This window comes from Rosa chinensis, chromosome 1 (genome assembly GCF_002994745.2).
Source record: "Rosa chinensis cultivar Old Blush chromosome 1, RchiOBHm-V2, whole genome shotgun sequence".
NCBI lineage: Eukaryota > Viridiplantae > Streptophyta > Magnoliopsida > Rosales > Rosaceae > Rosa > Rosa chinensis.
In genome coordinates, this window is record NC_037088.1 from 42939261 (window position 1) to 42964960 (window position 25700).

Consider the following 25700-nt stretch of genomic DNA (forward strand, 5'->3'; position numbering starts at 1 on the left):
GTAGGTGTTGATATGTTGTTTCTACCACGTTCAAACAACAGAAAAGTAGAGTTCAAAGAGCTCTCAGACAACAGAAGTAGGTGGTTGATATGTTGTTTCTACCAACTTAAAACAACAGAATTATGTTGTTGCATACGAAATCAGTCAACATATAACTGTCGTTGTTCTTCAAATCAGACGACAGAAGCATCAACTAAGCTTAATATTAGTTCAATCAAACGACAGAAACAACAAAAACTCCGTCATCTTACATTAACTACATCGACAGTTATTTTTTGAATCCGTTGATGAAGTGAATTTCCAACAACATTAATATGTAGTTGTATGGTGTTTCAGACGACAGATAGACTCCGATTCTTCAATATTAGGTACTTCAGACGACAGATTACTGTCGTCTGAGTGCATTATCAACGACGGAGAATATCTGTCGTCTGAATGGCTTAGAGACGGCAGCTGATTTGATGCCTAAAATGCAACTTACGCGCAACAAGGACACGGTCATCAAAGAATTGGGAAATATTTAAACCCGGAAATATCGTACCTCGGGGATCTTGAGCTAACTCAAATCCAATGGTTTATGGGTCACAAAAGTCACTTGCTAAACTAAAAGAAAAATTGTAAAATGGCTAAGTGAGACACCAAGTCTCACACATGCACGGCTTAGGTCTCCCGAAGCCAAAAGTAGCCAAGAACTCACCAAATAAATTGGTAGGCTCAAGGCCTTATGGTACTTACAATGAAAAATGTGAGCAAATATTTGGGGGAATTAATTTTTGGTTTTGGAAATTAAAAACTAGGAAATTAAAATTTGCAAAAAAGTAAAGTGCTAGAAATTTAAAGGTTTGTAAAACAATGGACAAAATTTGGGTACTAAGGCATCCACTCTAGCAATCATTTACCGTAACAACACAATTTTGGCACACAACAAAAGGGAAATGGCGCAATCCCTAACTCTAAGCCGGACTAGGGCCTTAGAGTGATAATGCAAATCCGGACTAGGGCATTCACATTCTCATAGTATAAAAATAATGTAAATCCGGGATAGGGCATTCACATTCTCATCACACACACATTAAGACCGGACTAGGGCTCCTAACATGCGTAAAATGGCATTAAGTCAATTTTTAGAGACTAACAATTTGCTCATGACAACATACTCATTCATAAAATTAAGCCACTAATTAAATGAATTTCATGATGAGGGCAAGAACTAGTCATAAAATTGGCTAATTTCTATAACAAATTCCCATCGAAAATTACGCAAAGTCATAAACAAAAACCACAACACACTTTCATTAAGCACCAAAAATTAATGTCATTACATGGTAAAAATTGCTAGGGCATCAAGCCCTAGACCCAAATAAGAAACTACTCACAATCCATCAACATACCCACAAAGAAATTCATCAATTACAAGAAATTAAAGCAAGAAGAGAGTAAAGAAAAGAGAGAGACCAACACTAATCACAACAACACTAGAGAGTGAGCATGACTATCTTGGAATTACACTCTCTCTTGTACCTATAAATCTGGAATTATGAAGAATTGATGAACTTTGGGTGAGTGATGATGAAGAATAGTTGAGAGGAGAGTGAGTAATGGTAGAGAGAATAATGGGTAATCGAAGGAATGGTGGAGTGGTGTGATGGAGAAGGAGAGAGAGAGGAAGAGGGCTGCGGCTACTGTTCGGTGAATGTATATATATGGATAATTAGGTCGTGGTCAGTGTGAGGAAGAGAGAATATATGGTGGGATTAATTAAGGTTTGTGGCTGCAAATCACTGAGAGTGAGGAGGGAGATAGGACAGCCACGTGGCATCATGGGAGTGGCCAAGAAGGAAGGAAGAAATGGGCACGTGATGGCAGCAGACAAGCTTAATTGAAACCAAAGCTTAATCAAGTGTAAGGTTTAATTAAACTAAGGTCTAATTAAGTAAGGTGCTGCATGCTAATGGTTGGAGGCAACGTGCTTATTAATTAATCAAGCAAATGATTAATTAATACAACCTTTTATTTCTTTTCTGCAATTTTCTTCTACTCCTCTTCATCCACAATCTCGAATATTTCCATATATATTGTCAAGTGGCTAGTCGGGTTTCGCTCTCAAACTTGCATTGACCATGGTTGATCGTGTCGACAACTTCGTCTTTTCGTCGGTAATCCTAATTAGCTTCATTTTCGCACCATTTCATCCGAAATTCACAAGTCCGCTTATTTACTACAAAATAAATAAAAATAGATTAATTACATTATAATTAACTTAAGGATTAACTAATTTCTAGTGTTTTAGATACAATTACATGCATAGAAATGCGTGTAATCACACCCCCACACTTGAACTTTGCTTGTCCTCAAGCAAACTAAATGAAATATAATCCGAAAATCTAATAACTCATAAACATAAAAGAAGTGTAGTATTAGCATTTCCAACCATAACCCTCGGAGAACTAATTATGTATATGACCATAAAGTAGATGTAAGCACAACATAAGATTTTTTGAATTTGTAAGGCAATTGAAATGCACATGTAATAGATACTCAAGTATATGCATGTATTGACCATGTGTCAAATCAATCCACCACAATCAAATAGGCATATAGAAGACCCAACATAACCCACTAAACTCACATAGGTGCACTAAATATTACCGCTCAAGTGTTTAGGGGCTATATGTGTTTCACTCAAAAGCCATTTCACAACATGCGCTACCATATGCTTGCTCTTCGATCTCATCTCCACTAGGTAGCCCACAACATTCAAGATCAAGAGGTCTTTTATTTGGTTGTAATGGGGCTAAGGGTAAGTGGCTAATAGAAATGAAGGATAGGGAAAGACAAAGTCCATGAAAATCGGTGAAGCACTCTCTCTTGTAGAGATATATGACTTTGCTTTCAAATGCTAACTCACTCACTCTAATCCCAATGTACAACACACATTATACTACATAATAACTTTTTTTTTTTCTTCACACAACTTACTTTTTTTTTTTTTCTTTCTTTCTTCTACTTTTCTTTTCCTTCAACTTTCTTTCTATTTTCACAATTTCTTCTTCTTTTTTTTTTTTGGAGAACTTTATTTTCTAAACAAATCACTCACCCCACGCTTATTCTTTTGTAACCTCACACTTTTGACTTTTTCTTTCTTTTGAAGCACAAACATAAAGTCATTCTCTCGAATCGCTTCATCAACTACCATGGAAGGGTTGGATAAAAGTGTTTAGGTTAGGTAGGATTTGTGGTGCAAATGAATAAAAAGGCTAAATAAATAAATAGGCTCAAAGTGGCAATCTAGTGGTAAATATTTTTGGGCACATGCTTCTTTGGCCAGGGTGGTATATAGTCCTAATGCCTCCATCCTTTCTATCATGTCGCAAGCTAAAAGTAGCCTCGAGAGGTCTCAAGCAAGTTCTAGATACGCAATGTCATGAAACTGTACACACATGAAAGAATAAGTGAATGAACGATGCATACACTATATATATTAGGCTCAAAATCTCACAAATAAGGCATGCAAGTTAATCGAATAATCTATATGCTTCTCTAACTATGATGAACGAACCTAACATAGGCTATGTGCACACATATAATCAAGCATAGATCACATATACACTCAATCACAAAACAAATTCAAAGTCCTAGATCATGCTCAATCTATCCACAATCATAACAAGTTAAGTCCATGTCTCGTCATTGGGGTTGGAAAAGGCATTAACCACTAAAATATAATTACATAAAGCTAATCTAATTTATTATTATTATTTTTTTTTTTTAGGGCGCCCGAGCCCTCACCCCCACACTTAAAACCAACATTGTCCTCAATGTTGCAAAGTGAGCTCGAAAGCCAAATCCATGTCGGATTTAGGCATGAGAGTGAAGTCCGGGCGTAGGCACAAAAGATAACTATGAAAACGAAAAAAAAAAAAAAAAAAAAAAAAAATCTAAATGCGGAGAAGAAATGCGAAAACCCCCTTTTGTAGACATCCCATAGCTCACGACCTTCGGAGAAGACCAATAGACACCAACCTCAAGGCATAAGCCTTGACTTCCTTTGCGTATGCTCCAAGTTAGGCTCCATGGTGCTTAAATGGTTCAAGTTTCCATTTTCAAGTGAATGTGGTCGTTGGAGCTTCCAATCCTCCACAACAGGAGTAGCAAGCTCCTCCCAAAAACAAACTCCATCTCCATACCCTCCCAACCTCCAAAAGCATGGCCAAAAAGGCCTTATTCAACTACTACTTCTATAAAAAGGATAATCAAACTCTCAAAATTTGGTGGGGTTGCCTCCCCACTAGCGCTTCTTTTTAGAGACCTCAAAGCCGGTCTATCTCATATTGCTTCTCACTTCAAGGTGGCGTCATCCAGGAATTGCACCTCTTTACAAGCCTCATAAGTATGGTCAAAGTAAGGCCTTAGGTGATGCCCATTGACCTTGAATGTTTCCCCATTCCTCAAGTTCTTGACTTCAATGGCTCCATGTGGGAATACCTCAACCACTTCATACGGTCCACTCCAACGAGATCTTAATTTTCCGGGAAAAAGATGAAGCTTAGAATTGTATAGGAGCACCTTTTGATGAGGCTCAAAGATCTTCTCAACAAGTCTTTTATCATGTGTTACCTTTGTCCTCTCCTTAAACAATTTGGTACTATCATAAGCCGCCCTTCTTATTTCCTCCAACTCATTGAGATCAAATTTTCGCTTCTCACCCGCTTTGTCTAGATCAAAATTTAATTGCTTTATTGCCCAAAATGCCTTGTGCTCAAGCTCTACGGGTAAGTGGCAAGCCTTGCCATAAACAAGTCGGAATGGAGTCATGCCCAAAGGGGTCTTATATGCGGTACGGTATGCCCACAAAGCATCATGAAGTTTGGTACTCCAATCCTTCCTTGAGCTATTCACCGTCTTCTCTAGAATTCCCTTCACTTCCCTATTGGAAATCTCAACTTGCCCGCTTGTTTGCGGGTGGTAGGGAGTGGAGACCTTGTGTTTAACCCCATATTTCTTCAAAAGTGAAGCAAATGCTCGGTTGATAAAATGGGAACCACCATCACTTATGATGAACTTGGGTGTGCCAAATCTAGTAAAGATGTGCTCTTGGAGGAATTTGAGAACTACCTTAGCATCATTGGTCCGAGTTGCTTGCGCTTCTACCCATTTTGACACGTAGTCCACCGCAACAAGAATGTACTCAAACCCATTTGAATTAGGAAAGGGCCCCATAAAGTCTATTCCCCATGTGTCAAAGATTTCCACCTCAATGATGTTAGTCAAAGGCATTTGGTCTCTAGAGGTGAGTCTCCCCACTCTTTGACATCGGTCACACTTCTTGGCATAATCATGAGAATCTTTGAATAATGTGGGCCAAAAGAAACCTGCTTGTAGGATCTTGAAAGCGGTCTTCTTTCCACCAAAATGTCCACCACAAGTGTGGGAATGACAATGCTCAAGAATATTAGGAACTTCCCATTGTGGCACACATCTTCTCAAAACTTCGTCTTGACCAACTTTCCATAAAATAGGGTCATCCCATACAAACCGACATGCATCTCTTCTAAATCTCCTCTTGGTTTGATAGTCCCAATCCTCCGGAATAAATGTACCACCACTTGCCCAATAATTGACAATGTGAACAAACCATGGAAGCTCCTTTGATGTAACGGTAAAGAGTTGCTCATCCGGAAATGAATCAACAATAGGAATAGTACAATCATCTCCCCCATCAATAAGTCTTGACAAATGGTCCGCTACCACATTTTCCTTGCCGGCTTTGTCATGAATCTCTATGTCAAACTCTTGTAGAAGCAAAACCCATCTAATAAGTCTTGGCTTGGAGTCTTTCTTGGCTAAGAGATACTTCAATGCCGAGTGATCCGTGTGCACAATCACTTTAGAACCCAAGAGATAACTCCGAAACTTTTCTAAGGCAAATATGATAGCCAAGAGTTCTTTCTCCGTTGTTGTGTAATTCACTTGAGCTTCATTCAAGGTTCTACTTGCATAATAGATAGCATGCATCAATCTCCCATGCTTTTGTCCCAACACCGCCCCTAAGGCAAAATCGGAAGCATCACACATCAACTCAAATGGGAGTAACCAATCGGGAGCACACATAATAGGAGCACAAGTCAAAAGTCTCTTGATTTCATTGAAAGCAATGAGACAAGCTTCATTGAAGTCCCAAGGAGCATCTTTTGCTAACAAATCACATAGAGGCTTGGATATCTTGGAAAAATTTGGAATAAATCTTCGATAAAAGCCGGCATGTCCCAAAAAGCTTCTTATACCTTTGATGTTCACCGGTGGAGGTAGCTTTTCAATGACTTCAATCTTTGCTTTGTCCACCTCAATTCCCCTCTTAGAAACCACATGACCTAAGACAATGCCCTCTTGCACCATGAAATGGCACTTCTCCCAATTCAAGACCAAATTGCTTTCTTCACAACGCTTCAAGACTAGGGTCAAATGGTGTAGGCAATCATCGAAAGTGTTACCATGAACAGAAAAATCATCCATAAAGATTTCCATGAATTTTTCGGTCATATCATGAAATAGAGCCATCATACATCTTTGGAAGGTTGCCGGAGCATTACATAAGCCAAAGGGCATACGCCTATAAGCAAAGGTACCAAAAGGACAAGTGAAAGTCGTCTTTTCTTGGTCTTCGGGAGCAATCACAATTTGATTATATCCACTATAGCCATCTAGGAAGCAAAAATAGGAATGTCCCGCCAATCTCTCCAACATGTGATCAATGAAAGGTAGAGGGAAATGGTCCTTTCTAGTAGCACTATTCAACTTCCGGTAATCTATGCATACCCTCCAACCATTTTGCACCCTTTGAGGAACATCTTCTCCTTTGTCATTCTTCACCACTGTCATTCCTCCTTTCTTAGGAACAACTTGTACAGGAGAAACCCATTTTGAATCCGAAATAGGATAAATCACACCGGCATCTAGAAGCTTTGTCAACTCATTCTTGACCACTTCCATCATAGGAGGGTTAAGTCTTCTTTGAGCATCTCTAGAGGGCTTGCTACCTTCCTCCATGTAAATGTGATGCATACACTTGCTAGCACATATTCCCTTTATGTCCGTTATAGTCCACCCCAAAGCTCCTTTGTGCTCTTTCAACACCTTCAATAACTTGGCTTCATCAACGTCACAAAGCTTGGAGGAGATAACCACCGGCAATGTGTCATTAGGTCCCAAAAATGCATACTTGAGAGTAGATGGGAGAGGCTTTAGCTCAAGTGTAGGAGGAGAAATAATAGAGGGCAACAACTTCGGTTGAAGATCAAGCATGCTAATAGGAGTGTGTGAGGAAGAGGTGGGCATAGCAACTTCAATAGTGGAATCATCTTCTTCAATACTTTTGTCGTTGAACTCTTCTCCATGATGCATAATAGAAGTTACTAAAGAATCCTTGGCACTTGTTTCAATGAAAGCCTTCTCCACCATGGAATCAACCACATCTACCCGAAAACACTCACCTAAGTGAAGAGGACTTCTCATGGCATCAAAAATTCGGAAGCCAATAGTAGTATCAAAAACGGTCATCGTCAAGATTCCCGATCTTTACACTAATGTTGGTATCGGCGGTGGCCATAAATGCTCTACCAAGCAATATAGGAGATTCATCCTCCTCAACATCAATACTCTTAGCCATGTCAAGAACAACAAAATCCGCCGGCACATAGAGAGAATCAATCTTCACAAGCACGTCTTCTAGCATCCCTCTTGGGTAGACAACACTCCTATCCGCCATTTTCAATGAAATTTTTAAAGGCTTAAGATCATCAAGACCAAGTGTTCGATAAATATCATATGGCATCAAATTAATACTTGCTCCTAAGTCCAACATCGCCTTGTCAAAGAATCTTGACCCAATAGTGCATGGCACGGTGAAACTACCGGGATCTTTAAGTTTAGGAGGCAATTTTCCTTGAAGAATAGCCGATACACTCTCACTTAGACAAACTTGTTCATGCTCCTTGAATTCTCTTTTGTTTGTGCACACATCCTTTAGAAATTTAGCATAAGAAGGCACTTGCTTTATGGCTTCCAACAAAGGGATATTGATGTTGACTTTCTTGAACAACTCAATGAACTCTTTCGTTTGTGCTTCTTGCTTCTTCTTTAACTCTTGCTTCCGCTTCACTTGAGGATAAGGCAATGGAATCTCATAATCCGTCATATCTAGAGGAGGCACACAAATTGGACCCTTTCTTGGCTTTTGAGCTTGAGTAGATGCTTGACCACTTGATGGATCCCTAGGGTTACTCACGGCTTCATTGGGGTCCCTAGCCTTCATAGCCTCGCCCAAATTATCAAGAGCCATGGAATTCCCATTCTTAGGATCTACAATATCACTAGAAACCATCGGTTGCACAATAGAAGGATTTGTAGTCTTGTCTTGAATAAAAGTGGGAGAAACCGAAGCTTGGCTTGTGTGAGGCTTGTCAACATTAGAAACTCCTCCGGAGGGTACATTTTCTTCCCCTCCGGCTACCTTATCCACCCCCTTATTTCTTCCTTTTGCATTCAAAGCCACATCACCCACTCCAATTCCCGGGGGTACATTTTCTTCCCCCCGGTTCCCATCCTCCTTTGAATTAAAAGCATGCAAATAATCATTATTCAAATTTCCACGAGGTACATTTTCTTCCCTCGTGGCACCATCATGCATATCACGATTATCACTATCATATTCCTCAACCAACACATAATCATCATTAGAATGTAGAGAGGTAGAGTTGGGAACATGTGTGGAAGGGGAAACACAATTACCAAGAGAAGGTGATATAGTAGGAGAGGGAGCATTAAATGGGGCATTCACATGCAAAGGGGATTGAGAAGATGAAGGTAAATATACCTTATTGTCGTATGTCCTCCCGCTTCTAAGAGTAGTAATAGCCTTGGCTACATGCTTCGGGTTCTTCTCAGTTGTGGAAGGAAGAGCTCCCATTGGTCTCTCACTCAAATTGGTGGCTATTTGGCCCATTTGTATCTCTAATTTAGTCATGCTTTGTTGTAGACTTTGATACCCTTGAGCTAGTGAAGAGATGTTTTGCTTGGTCTCCACATTGGTAGAAGTTTGAACCTTGAGGAACTCACCCATCAATTCTTCAAAATTAGGCTTCTTTGGTTCACTTGGAGCTTGAATTGGCATGCCTTGAAGAATAGGTGGGGAATTGTAGCTCTCGCCTTGATTTGGACCTTGAAATGAGCTAGAATTTCCTTGAAACTTGCTACCGCTATAGCCAACACCTTGTGTAAACCCAGGAAAGACATTTGGAGCTTGAAATCCTTGTGAAAAAGTGGCTTGACCATGAGAATAAGGCATACATGCTTGCTGTCCTTGTGAAGAAATAGGCATAAAATGAGTGTTTCCTTGGTGCGCATTGCCATGGGGCATGAAATTGGATGATCCTTGGCCTTGGTTGCCTCCAAAGCCTTGCTTTCCTCCTTGGTGCATATTAGAAACTCCACCTTGATCTTTCCAAGAAAAATTTGGGTGATTTCTCCAACCGGGGTTATAAGTGTTGGAGTATGGATCATTTCTTGGGTTCCTTGGCACAAAACTACCCACTTGGTTAACATGCTCCTCCATAAATTCCGGATATTGAGAAGATAAATGGCACTCTTGAGTGGAATGTGCTAGGCTCTCACAAAGCAAACATGGTGTAGAAGTCGCCATCTTGACTTGTGCTGGAGGAGGGTTCCGGTTAACTTGATTTAGAAATTGGTCAATCTTGCCTTCTAACCTTTTGAATTCATGCATAGAAGGCCCGGTTGATGTCCCTTGAACCTCATAAATACCACCTCGGTTAGGTATACTCTCCTTGTTATGCACTTGCCGTCTCCTTGTATCAAGATCATCCCATTGAAGGGAATTGAGAGAAAGCTCCTCGTATGTGTCCCAAGCGGCATCCGGGAGTTTACTTGCAATAGTTCCACCACTAAAAGTGTCAACCCTTTGTCTTTGATCCGGCATCAATCCTCTATAGAACTTGTCCACAAGGAACCACTTCTCTAACCCATGGTGAGGACATGACATCTCCAAGTCCTTGAATCGCTCCCAACACTCATTAAAACTTTCTTGTGGGAGTTGTTGGAATGCAACAAGCTCATCTCTAACATTGGAAGTTCTTGAAGGAGGAAAATATTTTCCCAAGAAAGTTTCTTGCATCTCAACCCATGTGCGTATGGATCTAGGAGGCAACTTACTTAACCACTTCCTCGCATAGTCCTTGAGTGTGAAAGGGAACAATCTAAGCTTCAAACCATCGGGATTGAGACCATGTAGTTGAACGGTAGTACACACTTCTTCAAACTCCGCAATATGATCATAGGGATTATTTGAGGGCACGCCATGGAATATGGGTAGAATGCTCAAAGTACTTGGCTTGATCTCAAAATGATGCTCGCATGGAGGGAGCACAATACAAGAAGGATGATCAACAATTGTGGGACTAGTGTATTCCCTCATTGTCTTTCGCTCCCCCATGGTGTTTGTAGGTTGTGATCTTAATGGACTCGGTGAAAGGCTTCTTGGATGTACTCTTGGTCTAGGAGGTGCTCGCTTTCTTGGACGACCTCTTTGTCTCTTTGGAGTTTCACTCATGCACCTCGCAAAAATATGACCATGTAAGGAATACTCAAGAATTCACAAAATAAGCAACTTGAATCCAATTTCACGCTTCACAATGAATGGGGGATGTAATGAGATAAGGTAAGACAACAATTAAACAAGAAAATAAAATAAATTAAAGCAAAGAATAAGTGAAAAGCTAACAACTCAAGAAACTAACTAATTAGAAAATATAATAAAAAGCTAGCAAACAAGTCAAGCCAAGTGACGATCGCTATCAATGCTCATGTCTTACATGTACTACAAAGTAATACAAGGCCCGTCACTTCGATAGAAATAACCACAATGTCTCAACAAACAAATCACACAAGTAAAAAGAAACAAATATAAGCAAACTAAAACAAACAATCACCAATTTTTTTTTTTTTTTTTTTTTAGGCTAAACACACAAAGAAAATTTAACTACGACTAACAAAATAATGCGAGTGACCTAACCACCTAAAACCAAGGGATTAGAGATATTACACTCTAATCCCCGGCAACGGCGCCATTTGATTTGATGCCTAAAATGCAACTTACGCGCAACAAGGACACGGTCATCAAAGAATTGGGAAATATTTAAACCCGGAAATATCGTACCTCGGGGATCTTGAGCTAACTCAAATCCAATGGTTTATGGGTCACAAAAGTCACTTGCTAAACTAAAAGAAAAATTGTAAAATGGCTAAGTGAGACACCAAGTCTCACACATGCACGGCTTAGGTCTCCCGAAGCCAAAAAGTAGCCAAGAACTCACCAAATAAATTGGTAGGCTCAAGGCCTTATGGTACTTACAATGAAAAATGTGAGCAAATATTTGGGGGAATTAATTTTTGGTTTTGGAAATTAAAAACTAGGAAATTAAAATTTGCAAAAAAGTAAAGTGCTAGAAATTTAAAGGTTTGTAAAACAATGGACAAAATTTGGGTACTAAGGCATCCACTCTAGCAATCATTTACCGTAACAACACAATTTTGGCACACAACAAAAGGGAAATGGCGCAATCCCTAACTCTAAGCCGGACTAGGGCCTTAGAGTGATAATGCAAATCCGGACTAGGGCATTCACATTCTCATAGTATAAAAATAATGTAAATCCGGGATAGGGCATTCACATTCTCATCACACACACATTAAGACCGGACTAGGGCTCCTAACATGCGTAAAATGGCATTAAGTCAATTTTTAGAGACTAACAATTTGCTCATGACAACATACTCATTCATAAAATTAAGCCACTAATTAAATGAATTTCATGATGAGGGCAAGAACTAGTCATAAAATTGGCTAATTTCTATAACAAATTCCCATCGAAAATTACGCAAAGTCATAAACAAAAACCACAACACACTTTCATTAAGCACCAAAAATTAATGTCTTTACATGGTAAAAATTGCTAGGGCATCAAGCCCTAGACCCAAATAAGAAACTACTCACAATCCATCAACATACCCACAAAGAAATTCATCAATTACTAGAAATTAAAGCAAGAAGAGAGTAAAGAAAAGAGAGAGACCAACACTAATCACAACAACACTAGAGAGTGAGCATGACTATCTTGGAATTACACTCTCTCTTGTACCTATAAATCTGGAATTATGAAGAATTGATGAACTTTGGGTGAGTGATGATGAAGAATAGTTGAGAGGAGAGTGAGTAATGGTAGAGAGAATAATGGGTAATCGAAGGAATGGTGGAGTGGTGTGATGGAGAAGGAGAGAGAGAGGAAGAGGGCTGCGGCTACTGTTCGGTGAATGTATATATATGGATAATTAGGTCGTGGTCAGTGTGAGGAAGAGAGAATATATGGTGGGATTAATTAAGGTTTGTGGCTGCAAATCACTGAGAGTGAGGAGGGAGATAGGACAGCCACGTGGCATCATGGGAGTGGCCAAGAAGGAAGGAAGAAATGGGCACGTGATGGCAGCAGACAAGCTTAATTGAAACCAAAGCTTAATCAAGTGTAAGGTTTAATTAAACTAAGGTCTAATTAAGTAAGGTGCTGCATGCTAATGGTTGGAGGCAACGTGCTTATTAATTAATCAAGCAAATGATTAATTAATACAACCTTTTATTTCTTTTCTGCAATTTTCTTCTACTCCTCTTCATCCACAATCTCGAATATTTCCATATATATTGTCAAGTGGTTAGTCGGGTTTCGCTCTCAAACTTGCATTGACCATGGTTGATCGTGTCGACAACTTCGTCTTTTCGTCGGTAATCCTAATTAGCTTCATTTTCGCACCATTTCATCCGAAATTCACAAGTCCGCTTATTTACTACAAAATAAATAAAAATAGATTAATTACATTATAATTAACTTAAGGATTAACTAATTTCTAGTGTTTTAGATACAATTACATGCATAGAAATGCGTGTAATCAGCAGCCACCTAGACAACAGATTTTTACTTCATCAGATGACAGATATTATTAATATCTGTCGTCTGAAGCATTTTTTGGCATAGTGGTTATCAGATTCTCAGGTACTACTACAAACTATGCATCTTTTTATTTTTTTCATTGTAAATTGTTACACATAAGTGGGGTTTAATATTTCTATTAGATGTTTGAACTTGAGTCCACAGTTTCTGATTGAAATGTGATAATTTGTATACTACGTAGTGTGGAAATAGAAGTAAAACCAGCCAATAAAGTCTGGTCATTCATTAATATCTTTACTGATCTTGAAGCTAATTTCATTTTGCTTGTAGGGACTCTCTTCTGACCACAGTTTCAAGGTCAAGCTGGTAGTGATGTTTATATGTCTTTTGTTGCTAGTGTCATATTAGCTCTGAATATGTTACAAGTTTACAACTTTATGGTGCTTCCACTAAAGGTATTTTCACTTAGAATAACACCTGAGCTTTATTTCGTCCATATATGTAGTGAACTATTGTGGTAATACTTTCTATTAAAATTGTAAAGTATTGTGTGTATTGGTCCATAGGATTTGGGTGAATACCAATTTTTAAGATCTGGGATTATCCCTATTGATGATTATGAGTTTATGCAAATACGATTGTCACTTGCTTATGTGCAATGTTGACTTATATTGGTGAATTTCTACTGCTTATAAGTTAAGTCCACTATTTGCACCCTTCAAATTAAATTGTAAAAGAACCTTAATCTAGTTTCAGATCTAGGACATCAAAAAGGTCTAAAGCTGACTGTGGTGAATTTTGTTATTGTTTGATAGTACTGTTGGTGCACAAAGAGTTAAAAATGGCTGCATTGCTTTCTGCAACTTCTATGAGGAACAAAACATTGAAGGGTAAGTTCGCTCATGTTGACGTAGGTACTACTCTGTTGCTGCATTCTTTACTAGAACATGATCTGTTTCATCTTTTGTTCTAAAATAGACTTAATCTTTTGTTAATATAATGATCATATCAACTATATTTTCTATGCTTTTGAATATACTCAATGTAGTCCTTAAATCACTTGATTGTCCTTTTTCAGAGTATTACATTATGAGCTTTTGCTATATATGGTTCGTATGAGTACTTAATTTCTGCGTTCTGCTTTGCAGGGCACCAGTGAATGATCTCAATTAAGTGATAAAGAGGCAAATTCATCGAATTTGGAGAAGTCAATTGATTAGATTGATCATCGCTGAAAGAAACCAAGACTAGCATGCAAAACCAGTTCCACCACTAATTGTAGAAATAGATACGGCTGTCGTGGATGTAGTAATTGCAGCAACTAGGAACAAAACTACATGCAGTTAATTGCAGCAACTAGGAACAAAACTGCATGCAGTTATTACAGTAGTGGTATATCTTCTGGACTAGCCTTAAAGTAGGTTAGGGTTTATTTTGCCAAACTTTTCAAATTATTAACAACTTTCATGTTGGATAGAAATTAATGCAATTCTCTAATATTTAAACTACATTTGAATTTCATGTTATTTGTGGATCAGCTTTCTAGTACCAAATACTTGTTTTAAAATGACAAAACTAATGTCAGGAAAGAGATATTACATCAGATTAAAAACGAAAACCGATGTCAAGTAAGAGAAAATACATCAGTTACTAAACAAGAACTGATGTCAGAAAAGAGAATGTACATTAGTTACTAAATAAAAACTGATGTCAGAAAAGAGAATGTACATCAATTTGAGAACAAAAACTGATGTCAAGGACTAGAAAATACATCAGTTATTAAACAAGAACTGATGTCAACAGAGAGAAAATACATCAGTTTGAAAACAAAAACCGATGTCAATTATTAATATGGACATCGATATCGACCAAGGAAATGTCTAACATAGGATTGGACATCGTTCTTCTTTAGGAACTGATGTGTAAAATATTATCAGACATTGTTTCTAAATCAATAACAATGTTAAAATGGATAATTGTGTTGTTAGACCTATATTTCATTAAGCATCTAATGCCAAAATATGAAGGTTTGACAATAGCTAAACACACCAAAATGGTGATCACATTAACGTTTTTACATCGATTTTGAACCTTAAACCGATGTCTCGTTGAAACTAGACATCAGTTATGAACCGATGTCTTAGTTTTGGCGATCTTTAACATCGCCCATTAAGACATCAGAATTTTTTTTTTTAACATCAGTTGTGGACTGATGTCTATGAACTTTATCCTAGTAGTGAAGTCTCCAATTTTTGTAGTAAACTAGCTGGCCACTCATAAACTTGAAAGCTATACACAAGCATGCTAGATACAACTGATTTAATTAATTGTAGACGCACTGCCATTGACAATAGAGATCCCTGCCAACTAGAAAATTTCTTTCGAATTCTGTTCTAGTTTCTGTTACTATCGATTTGAGGTAATTAAGTAAAATTCATCTGAATAATGCAGTACTTTTAACTTGTCAAAAGCATGACAATACTTCTCTTGGACAATCGTAGAGGGATCTCTTCTGTTTGTTAATTGCTTTAGTTACTACAAACAGTTTCTTATTCTTCCTTGGTGCATATCTCGTCAATGGTTGCTTTTGCTGCCAGGAGGCCGGTACTCTTGTCTCTTTCCTATGCACTTGTTGGCTTGGATTTTGGTACTTGGTTTACCACTAAAATTTGCACCTGTACATGTATGATCACACCTCTAGTTTTTTCCAGGAGCTATGTGATGCTTGCAATTACAGGGCTTTTCCCCTCTATATTGTCCTGTGGCTTTGAATTGCTATGTGCGTGGTCTTACAAACGGAGTTGAAGAACTATATATGGAAGCCGGTTGGTTATAATTTCGGCATTTCAACTAGCAACTTGAAATTATGAAAAAAAATATATATCAAATAAATGAGGTGACTTGTACCACTACTACCACCCCGTAATTTGATTTACTGGCTACACAAAGTTTCTCCAAGCTATCTTGCTCAGCTGCAACAGTGCCAGGTATGACTCAAGAAATTGTTGTACTATGCTTATTCCAGTTACTTAATATATCCACTAAACTAACTTCCTCTAATATGAATATTCATCTTATGGATACGGATAATCGATTATATACTACTTGTGAAAGCTTACCCATAATCTATGATTTAGCTCTCCATAAATTACACTGTTAATTCAGTTAAACCTACATTACAGAACTTTGACATGTCACATGATTGCTTCATAGCTTCTAAACACTTACTATTGTGATACATTGCTCACAGCTCCAGAGCTCCTCATATTTTATTTCGGTCTTCCAGATTGGTGTCTCTCCCCTCTACAAGTAGTCTTCCAGCCCCATCTTAATGAAAATCTTAATTAGTATTCATATTAACGTTATGCATGTGAAAAGACATTTAAAATAACCAATTGATTTCCTATATGATCCTAGCCAAAACACCTCTTATATTGCTGTGGCAGGTAAAGGAGATGGTGCTAGCCTTTTGCCTGAATCAGAGCTGGCACTTACCTATGATGTTATTGAATCAATCATCAACAAGGTTTTGATCATTCTGGTCGTTGTTATATGTTGTATTTTACGCGAAAGAGATACTATGCCACTAAACCAAATGGTACTAAGCTAAAGTGTTTGCATTTGAATATGAGAAGAAGATTTTTTATTTTTTATTTTTTATTTTTATTTTATTTTATTTTTTTAAGTTTACGGAAAAGATGTAAAAGAAAATATCAATTCGAGTCCAAGAAGAAGAGAACGGGCCTAACCCTGACCCGACCTTGTTGGGCTAATCCCGATAGAAACGTTTCTTTCCTGTCCTAAAGAACCGTTTCGAGGAATAAAGCCTCCGATTAACCGACTCACTCTGTGCGCCATATTCTTCGTCTCTATTCAGAATGGCCCTCTCTTCCACATTTGGCGCCTAAATCTCCTCTCAAGTATTCTTCATCTCTATTCAGAATGGCCCTCTCTTCCACATTTTGGTTCTGGGTATATATCACAATTAAGGAAGTTAAAGAATTTGACTATGATTTTTATTTTTTTATTTTTTAATCTAGTTGAGGCATATGGTTTTACTCATGTGAAGTGCAATATTTGTTTTTATATGGTTTCTTGCCATTTAGAGTATATGTTTGTGCTTCAAAATGTTAGGCAGTAAAGTTTGAGAGGGCGATTAGGCTATCTGGTATTTTGAGAAAATCTGCTATAAAGAAGTTTCTATGATGCATAAGATATGTTCAAAGATTCTCATTTTCTGAAACTAATTCGGGACTATATGCCGTATATTGCGATAAAATCGTCCTGACATATGATGAACAGGAAAAAGTAATAGACTTTGTGTGTATGTAACTTTATGTTTTTACTTGGTTACTTTTATCTAATTTCGAGCCTTCACCATGTCAAGGCAGATTTGCTTGCTCAATATGGAGGTGTTGCTCCCAAAATGGCAGAAGAAGCGCACTTGCAAGTGATTGATCGGGTATTGTTTCTTCATTACAGTCATCTTTCAACTTAGTATGATGATCCGTCACATGATTTGACATCTGTTACTTAAGACATAATTTGATACGTATGTTAGTGTTGGTAGACACCATCCTTATATTTAAGTTGTTTTTGCTACGCTTGCTTTGCCAGTCATAATTTATTATTGACGTCAGTTTTGGATGATTTAGTTATTTCATATTATCGCTTGTAATCCAAATGATTCATTAATTACTATATTGTTTTGGTTTTTGGTGAATTAAAAATGTTTAAAGCTCGGCCTGAATTTGTGATTGTTGATTGCAGGTTGTGCAAGAAGCGTTCGACAAAGCTAATTTAACCGAGAGAGATTTGTCTGCAGTTGCTGTTACCATTGGTCCTGGTTTAAGCCTTTGTCTTCGTGGTAAACTAAGTAGTATCACTTCTTTTTTTCCATTTCAGTGGTGTATGTTTGTCTCGAGATTTTATTACCAGTTATTCCATTTGGTTGGGTTTGGTACCCTCTTAATCTGGCCCCTGTATAACAACCACTGGATGATTGTGAGGAAGGAGTACTTTAGGACTAATTTTTCATTCAATTATGCAGTTGGTGTGCGGAAAGCTCGTAAAATTGCTGGTACTTTTAGCTTACCGATTACTGGTGTACATCACAAGGAGGCTCATGCTCTTGTCGCCAGGTTCCTTAATGCTAACTTTCTGTCTCTCTGTCTCTCTCATATATCTGCACTTCAACATTGTTTTGAGAACTCTTGTACATATGACAATTGTCTATTTCTTGTCCTAGGCTAACTGAACAAGAACTACAATTTCCTTTCATGGCCCTGCTTATTTCAGGTAAGATAATCTACACCATTCCTGCATAAGGTCGTTTTACAGATTTCTATCAACTTCCATCCGCATTTTTGTACCACATGACAATATTTAATGTTTTAAAAAAAAAAACTAATGACGATACTCAAGTGAGTCAAGTCCATGGGTAACTTGTCTGATGAATATTTGCGATTCGTTAGTTACTTTAATACACTAAATGATGTGTCTAAAGCAATATCTGTCTTCAGGATGACACAGTGTACTCATCCTTGCTCGTGATCTTGGTCATTATGTACAACTTGGGACCACAATAGATGATGCTATTGGTGAGGCATATGACAAGATAGCAAAATGGCTTGGTCTTGACTTGAGGAGAAGTGGTGGGCCAGCTATAGAAGAGCTTGCCCGAGAGGGTGATGCAAAATCAATCAAATTCTCGGTAATCTTTCTTCTTAAAACAGTTTTTGCCAGAAGGTTGCCTTAGCCTTCATGTTTGGTTCTACATAAAGTCATAAAGTATAACACATCACCGAGATTTCTGCAACATGAAGCTGAATCCTAAATCTGGTACTCATTTTGTTTTTCTCTAGACTCCAATGAAACAACATAAAGATTGCAACTTCTCGTACGCTGGTCTGATGACTCAAGTGAGGCTGGCAATTAATCTAAAAATATGTATGTATAACTGTAGATATAGACAATCATTTTGGAAATTGAGTTATGCGTCTTTTCCAGTTTGCACATTCCCAAAGATAATCTAGCTATTTGATCACACACTCACACAGATTGTGTAACTGATAGAGTTCAGTTAAGCACAACAACTGATTCTCGATTGATGTTACTGCAAACCATGTCTCTTGTCTAGTGATTTATGTTAGTTAGCGTAGTTTTCTTCTTATGGCCCCATGTTTCTTATGTTGCGCAGTAATGCTACAATTCCTGTTTCTTCAGCAACTAGCGAAGATAGAAGGTCTCAAGCTGATATTGCTGCCTCTTTTCAGGTTACTAGTGTATATCTGTGTCTTTCTTCTTGTCAGTTTGATCAAATGTTTGCCTTGTTCAGGTTCCGACTTTATCTATTCTATAACTTCTGTGACTTTGAGGTTGTCCCTTGTGCAGAGAGTTGCAGTATTACATCTGGAAGAAAGGTGTGAACGAGCAATTGAATGGGCTTTGAAGATTGAACCTTCTGTAAAACATATGGTGTGTAAACTGCGATTTTTTATTCTGTATGCTCCAACCTGAAAAACAACAGAGGCAGATTTTCAGGAAGTGATAATTGTTGTATTGATCTGTATATCATATATACAAAGATATAGCTTGATTCTAGGATACAAAAAGGAAAACTATTCGTGGCCTATTAATGCCTAATTATATAGAATTAATTGTGATGATACAGAATGAATGTGTTGAATGTTGACAGCTATATCAAGCTAATTTTGCTTTACTTTCTAACACTCCCCCTCAAGTTGGAGAGTGGATATCTTGCACGCCCAACTTGCGAATCATAAGCATGAAGTCTTCCTTGCCAAGAGCTTTAGTCAGAACATCAGCCAATTGATTTCCAGAACTCACAAACCGTGTCTCCACTGAACCATCTTGGATCTTATCCCTGATATAGTGACAATCCATCTCTATATGTGTTGTACGTTCATGAAACACTGGATTTGCTGCTATATGTAAAGCAGCCTTGCTGTCACAATAAAGCAACGCAGTTTCCTGGTGTAAAATCCCCAAGTCTTGAAGTAAATAACGTAGCCAAGTCAACTCACAACAAGCTCCTGTCATAGCAAAATACTCAGCTTCAGCTGAAGAAAGAGAGATTGTTTTCTGACGTTTCGACCTCCATGAGATTAAAGAAGGTCCTAAGAACACACAATACCCTGTAGTAGACCTTCTTGTAAGTGGACACCCGGCCCAATCTGAGTCACAAAAAGCTCGTAGCCGAAGATCACTATTTGAGGAAAAGAATAAGCCTTGACCAGGAGCTGACTTGAGGTAGCGTACCACTCGCAAGGCTGTCTCCCAATCGGCTTTTCGAGGCTGATGCATAAACCTGCTTAATATATGAACAGGATATGTAATATCTGGCCTTGACATTGTGAGATAGATCAATCTTCCAACCAAATGCCTGTACTTCTCTGGATCTTTGAGTAACTCAGTCTTATCTGACAACTTTAAACCATGTTCCATGGGTGTATCAACAGGGGCAGTGCCCAATAATCCTGCATCTTTTATAATTTCTAACACATACTTGCACTGACAAATAAAAATTCCTCTCTTGGATGTAGAAACCTCAATGCCAAGAAAATACTTTACGCAGCCAAGATCTTTCAAACGAAATGTTTTATGCAAAAAATTCTTGACATCAGCTATACTCACAGGATCATTGCCAGTAATTAATATGTCATCAACATATATCAATAAGACTGTAAAAGACTTGCCTTGTCCTCTGGTAAAAAGAGAGTAGTCCGCTCTAGATTGCACAAAACCAGCAGATCGAATAACTTCTGAAAATCTAGAAAACCACTGCCTTGAAGCTTGTTTTAGACCATACAAGGATTTATGCAACCGATAAACCAAATGCTCTTCCCCCTGTCTTTGGAGCCCTAGCGGTGGAGACATGTAAATCTCTTCATCCAGATTGCCATGGAGGAAGGCATTGTTGACAGAGCTGAGAAAGAGACCAGCCATGGGACGCAGCCAATGCAAGTGGACAACGGACTGTAACCATTTTAGCAGTAGGAGAAAAAGTGTCCTGATAGTCAATACCTGCCAACTAAGTGAAGCCCTTGGCCACCAACCGGGCCTTGTATCGTTCAATGGAACCATTAGACCTGTGCTTGACTTTATAAACCCACCGACAACCAATTGGGGACTTCCCAGGGGGCAGCGTGGTGAGGGTCCAAGTACTGTTGGCCTGCAAGGCCTCCAACTCGGCTTTCATGGCATCCCGCCATTCAGTGACAACAGCCGCCTCAGAATAGGAATTTGGTTCATGGACGGCACTGAGCTGAGCAACAAAAGAGGAGTAGGCAGGAGTGTAACGATGACTCCACAACCCCATTTTGTTGAGGCGTGTAAACACAAGAATGTTGGAAGACAACGCCATGATCTTGAAAAAAAGAGCGAAGTGAAATAAATTCACTACCATTGTCACTTCTAAACGTTTGAATACGAGAGTCAAATTGAGTGAGAATGTGAGCAAAGAAACGTTTCAAAAGTGGTTGTGTTTCAGCTTTGTGCTGCATTAAGAAACCCCAAGTAAATCTGGTGAAGTCATCCACAATAGTAAGGAAATAAAAAGCACCAGAAAGAGAAGGGTGTCGATAACGACCCCAAATATCAAAATGAATTATTTCAAAAGGTCTTGTAGAAGAAATAGAACTATGTCTGAAAGGTAATCGACTCTGCTTAGCCAAGGGACATACATGACAAGCATTATTTGGCTAAATGGAAAAATGTAGGAAATTCTTTGCTATGTGACTTAAACATGGAGAGGAAACATGGCCCAAGCGATTATGCCAAAGATTGGTAGGGGAAATGGAGAGGTTGCAAGATGATCTGGAAGAACTGGTTGTCTCCGTCGCTAGTGCCACCAAATAGTAGAGCCCATTGCGTTCTTTACCCAAACCAATCGTCCTCTTCGTAGCCAGATCCTGCAAAACGCACCAATAAGGATAGAATGTCACTGAACAATTCAGACCTCTTGTCAAACGGCTAACCGACATTAAATCAACCTTAAACTTTGGCACAAACAGCACATCATGTAAATAATATATGCTACTCAGAGGCAAAGAACCTATGGCTTCAATATGCACTTTATCTCCACTAGGTAGCAAAACAGGCGATAATGCACAATTTTTATTTGTATTCAACAATTTAGAGGACGAAGTAATATGATCGGTCGCCCCGCTATCAATTATCCAATTGCGGGAAGCGACTTTAGACAAACCTGGCTGCGTTACTGCATTTGCTTTGGAACTCGAGCCGGTATTTGGATTGGGCTTTTGGGCTTGTTGGACTGCAGCTAAAAATTGTTAAATTGGGCCTCAGATAAAGTAATTGCTGGCCCATTCTCCTCTTCTACCATGCCCGTTGCAGTAACCTGGTTTGCAGCAGTGTTCTGCTTGGGAAAATTTCCAGATCCTTGCTTTGCCTTGGGATGACCAGGAGGAAAACCAATCAAGTGAAAACAGGTTTGGACCTAATGTCCTGGATCACCACAATAGGTGCAATGCGGCCTTCCCCTTCCTTGACCTGAACCACAACGCGTGGTGAAGCTCCGTTCCGTAGCCCGACTAGTCTGAAAAGTTGGTCTGTCACCACGACTTCCTCTGTTGCAAGTCTGGTTTGGCTGGCCACCGCTCCGAACAGCCATGGCGGTGGCGTTCGAACTGGGCTCTACCGCAGCATGTGAAGACACAATGAAACACTGCTTTTCTTCTTGTGCAACGGCAGCATATGCTTGTCTGACACTTGGAAGGGGATTCATCAAGAGGATTTGACCACGGGTTGCACTGTAAGTCTCATTGAGTCCCATCATGAATTACATGAGCTTTTGTTGATCTGCCTGTGTTCCTTGTGGTGCTTCTGAATAAGACGTCAATTCATCCCACAAACTTTTCAATTTCGTGTAATATGCTAAAACTTATTGTTGTTCTTGCCTGAGTGAAGCGATATCTCGCTGAATTTCAAATATGCGAGGTGCATTGCCTTGTGAAAAACACTCACATAAATCTTCCCATACTTCATGGGCTGTAGGATAATAGATGATACTGTCAGCAATTTCAGAACTTACTGTGTTAACAATCCATGAATGGACCATGTCGTTGCATCTTGACCAAGTTGCATATCCTTCTGGGTTAGCTTCGCTTGATGGAGCTTTGATTGAACCATTCACATACCCGAGCTTGTTTTTAGAATTGAGAGCTAATGTCATAGCCCTCTTCCAACCTGTGTAGTTGTCTCCATTCAAAGGCTTGGAGACTGGGACCAATCCAGGGTGGTCTGAATGATGAGTGAAGAATGGATTTGAGACATCAGATTTTGAATTATCTGATTTGCTGGGATTGGATGGTGATGGTGGGACGTTATCACCAGCCATTGTGATTATGGCTTTGTGAATTTGATGTTGAGAAGACTAGAGAAGAGTCAGGATTATGCGTCTTGCTCTGATACCATGAAAAACAACAGAGACAGATTTTCAGGAAGTGATAATTGTTGTATTGATCTGTATATCACATATACAAAGATATAGCTTGATTCTAGGATACAAAAAGGAAAACTATTCGTGGCCTATTAATGCCTAATTATATAGAATTAATTGTGATGATACAGAATGAATGTGTTGAATGTTGACAGCTATACCAAACTAATTTTGCTCTACTTTCTAACACAACCCACCCTTACTTCATATACCTGAGCATGGATGCCTATTTGTATTCTTTCTGTGCAGGTTGTGTCTGGTGGTGTTGCATCTAATCAATATGTTCGAGCTCGACTTGATCAGGTTGTCAAGAAAAACAACTTACAACTTGTATGCCTTCCTCCCAGTCTTTGTACAGACAATGGTAATTCATTTTATTTAGTTTTGGCTCAACTTGTGGTGTTGGTGATGTGAATTCTAAATTGATAAAGAAGGGCCTGAGCATGTTAATCATTTGTAGCTGAAATGACTGGATTCTTTGGATTAAAAGAAAATGTTAACCTGTAGTTGGCCATCACCAAAAAGATGTGGAAAAATGCCACTACTACAAAAATCGAAACACACAACACTCATCACACAACAGAACTAAAATTTGCTGTTGTGTGTTAACACAAACTCTATCATACAACGGTACAAATATGTTTCTGTTGTGTGAATGTAAGAAAATTGAAAACTTTTTTCTTAGAAAGGTATTGCACAACTGAGTTAAGAAGTTTCCGTTGTGTGAATATGAGGCCTAGATGGAGGGAAATGAGCACATAATTCCCTCCCAGAAGGAGCTCAATTTGAATTATTCACACAACCGTTTTTTTGATATCTGTTGTATAATGAATGTTGCATGAACCTTGAGAAATCCTCTAGGTACACCTAGTGCAAGTTGCACAAATTTACACAATAGATTGTCATAGTTCTGTTGTCTGAGCATGGAAGCAAATTGCACAGCGCGGCAAAATTAATTTAACTCAAATGAAACGAGTCACAGGAGGAAAATTTTCCCTCTCAGCCTGTTTTGTAATCATATACTCATACAACGGTCCGTTAATTTTCTGTTGTTGGAGAAACTTGAAGTCTCCCACTAAAGTGCTAAACAACTTATGTAGCCTTTATTGAAATCAATACTCTCGATCAAGGTTCACTCCACCTTTCTTATGCCACCTCTTATTCGTCTTCTTCTTCTACTATCTTTCTTCCGTTCCTAATATCCCTCTTTCTGTCCCTCTCTCTCTCTCTCTCTCTCTCTCTCTCTCTCTCTCCAAATCTCCCCACAATTTTCGATCTTTGGCCCTAAAGCTTCGACCTATCTTGAATCAACCATGGATCTGGCCCCGAAAGAACTTCAATTTCTCTAAATCCCATACATTCTCCGAGAATCGACCTCTCCCCCAAACAGTCCCCCAAGACCTTCTACCTCATAACCCTAACCCCCAATCCTAGCCCATTCTCTCTGAAGGTAGTGTTCAGTTAGAGGTTTTTCCCTGGAGGTTTAGCAATGGCGTATTCGATATCATCAATCTGCAATCTATGGTTTCTCGACACACTCACTCTCTCTCTCTCTCTCTCTCTCTCTCTCTCTCTCTCTCTCTCTCTCTCTCGTGAAACCTTTCTCTCAGTCTTCCATCTGGTTCACTCCACTTTCTTCCCCGATATACCGACCCAAATCCCCACATCTCCTCCACCTGGGTTCACTCATGTTTTACTTTACTGATGGATTCTGATTCTCTGACCACCACATCGCTCTATCCAATAGGGAATGAATCCCTTTTTTTTTTTTCCTTTCTATTGAAGCTGATTGAATTCCAGGTATCGATTAGCAATGGCAGTGAAGCACGGGCTCCACTGAAACAGAACCGCCAGATCTCATTCCCTATTGCGGTATTTATATTCGTCTTGTTGTTTGGTTGATTTTCTTCGTCGGCCATGGCCTCTACAGCTCTGGTTGGTCCTTGGCACCCTTTCAATTTATTTACTTTGAGAACAGTGTGTGCGTGTGTGCATAGTTAAATGATTCTATGGAATTTAGGTTTGCAGATCTCAATTAGGTTTTGCTTTGGCTTTGCAGTTGGGGGAAAAATTACCTTACTTGCTTGCAATTGCTCTCTTCTTTGCTTTAGAGAAGCAGAAAGAGTGAAAATTGAACGTCCTCTTGTCAAGATTATCTGAAAATCAGAAAGAGTGTATATCTTTTTCTTGAACAGACATTCATCA

The 25700-nt window shown here is 38.8% G+C and overlaps 2 protein-coding genes, 1 long non-coding RNA gene and 1 other non-coding gene across 4 annotated transcripts; 3 read left to right on the plus strand and 1 right to left on the minus strand.

The window, feature by feature from the left end:
• Positions 1–1271: 1271 nt before the first annotated feature.
• On the minus strand, positions 1272–10916 carry LOC121052513. The gene is made up of 2 exons (XM_040517719.1): positions 8873–10916; positions 1272–2218 (listed from the first exon to the last, which is right to left on the minus strand). Exons 1-2 carry the CDS (start codon positions 10622–10624, stop codon positions 2216–2218), a joined length of 1755 nt encoding a protein of 584 aa, XP_040373653.1. The 5' UTR covers positions 10625–10916; the 3' UTR covers positions 1272–2215.
• Positions 10035–10141, plus strand: LOC112183171. Its single transcript, XR_002929762.1, has one exon. It is a non-coding gene; the product is annotated as a small nucleolar RNA R71 (small nucleolar RNA).
• A 5972-nt stretch (positions 10917–16888) lies between the features above and the next one.
• On the plus strand, positions 16889–17842 carry LOC121048957. The gene is made up of 3 exons (XR_005809320.1): positions 16889–16984; positions 17404–17474; positions 17783–17842. It is a non-coding gene; the product is annotated as an uncharacterized LOC121048957 (long non-coding RNA).
• A 733-nt stretch (positions 17843–18575) lies between these two features.
• LOC112167252 (probable tRNA N6-adenosine threonylcarbamoyltransferase, mitochondrial) lies at positions 18576–25623 on the plus strand. The gene is made up of 6 exons (XM_040506773.1): positions 18576–18725; positions 19212–19287; positions 19406–19489; positions 23745–23900; positions 25296–25367; positions 25516–25623. Exons 1-6 carry the CDS (start codon positions 18703–18705, stop codon positions 25621–25623), a joined length of 519 nt encoding a protein of 172 aa, XP_040362707.1. The 5' UTR covers positions 18576–18702.
• Positions 25624–25700: the final 77 nt, after the last annotated feature.

Bases quoted from the DNA above. Each gene is read 5' to 3' on its own strand.
- LOC112167252 (XM_040506773.1), top strand. From the start codon at position 18,703: ATGCAAAATCAATCAAATTCTCG. The intron at 18,726-19,211 runs GTAATCTTTCTT...TATGTTGCGCAG, and splicing joins CAAAATCAATCAAATTCTCG to TAATGCTACAATTCCTGTTT. The intron at 25,368-25,515 runs GTATTTATATTC...TATGGAATTTAG, and splicing joins AGATCTCATTCCCTATTGCG to GTTTGCAGATCTCAATTAGG.
- LOC121052513 (XM_040517719.1), bottom strand. From the start codon at position 10,624: ATGAGTGAAACTCCAAAGAGACAAAGAGGTCGTCCAAGAAAGCGAGCA.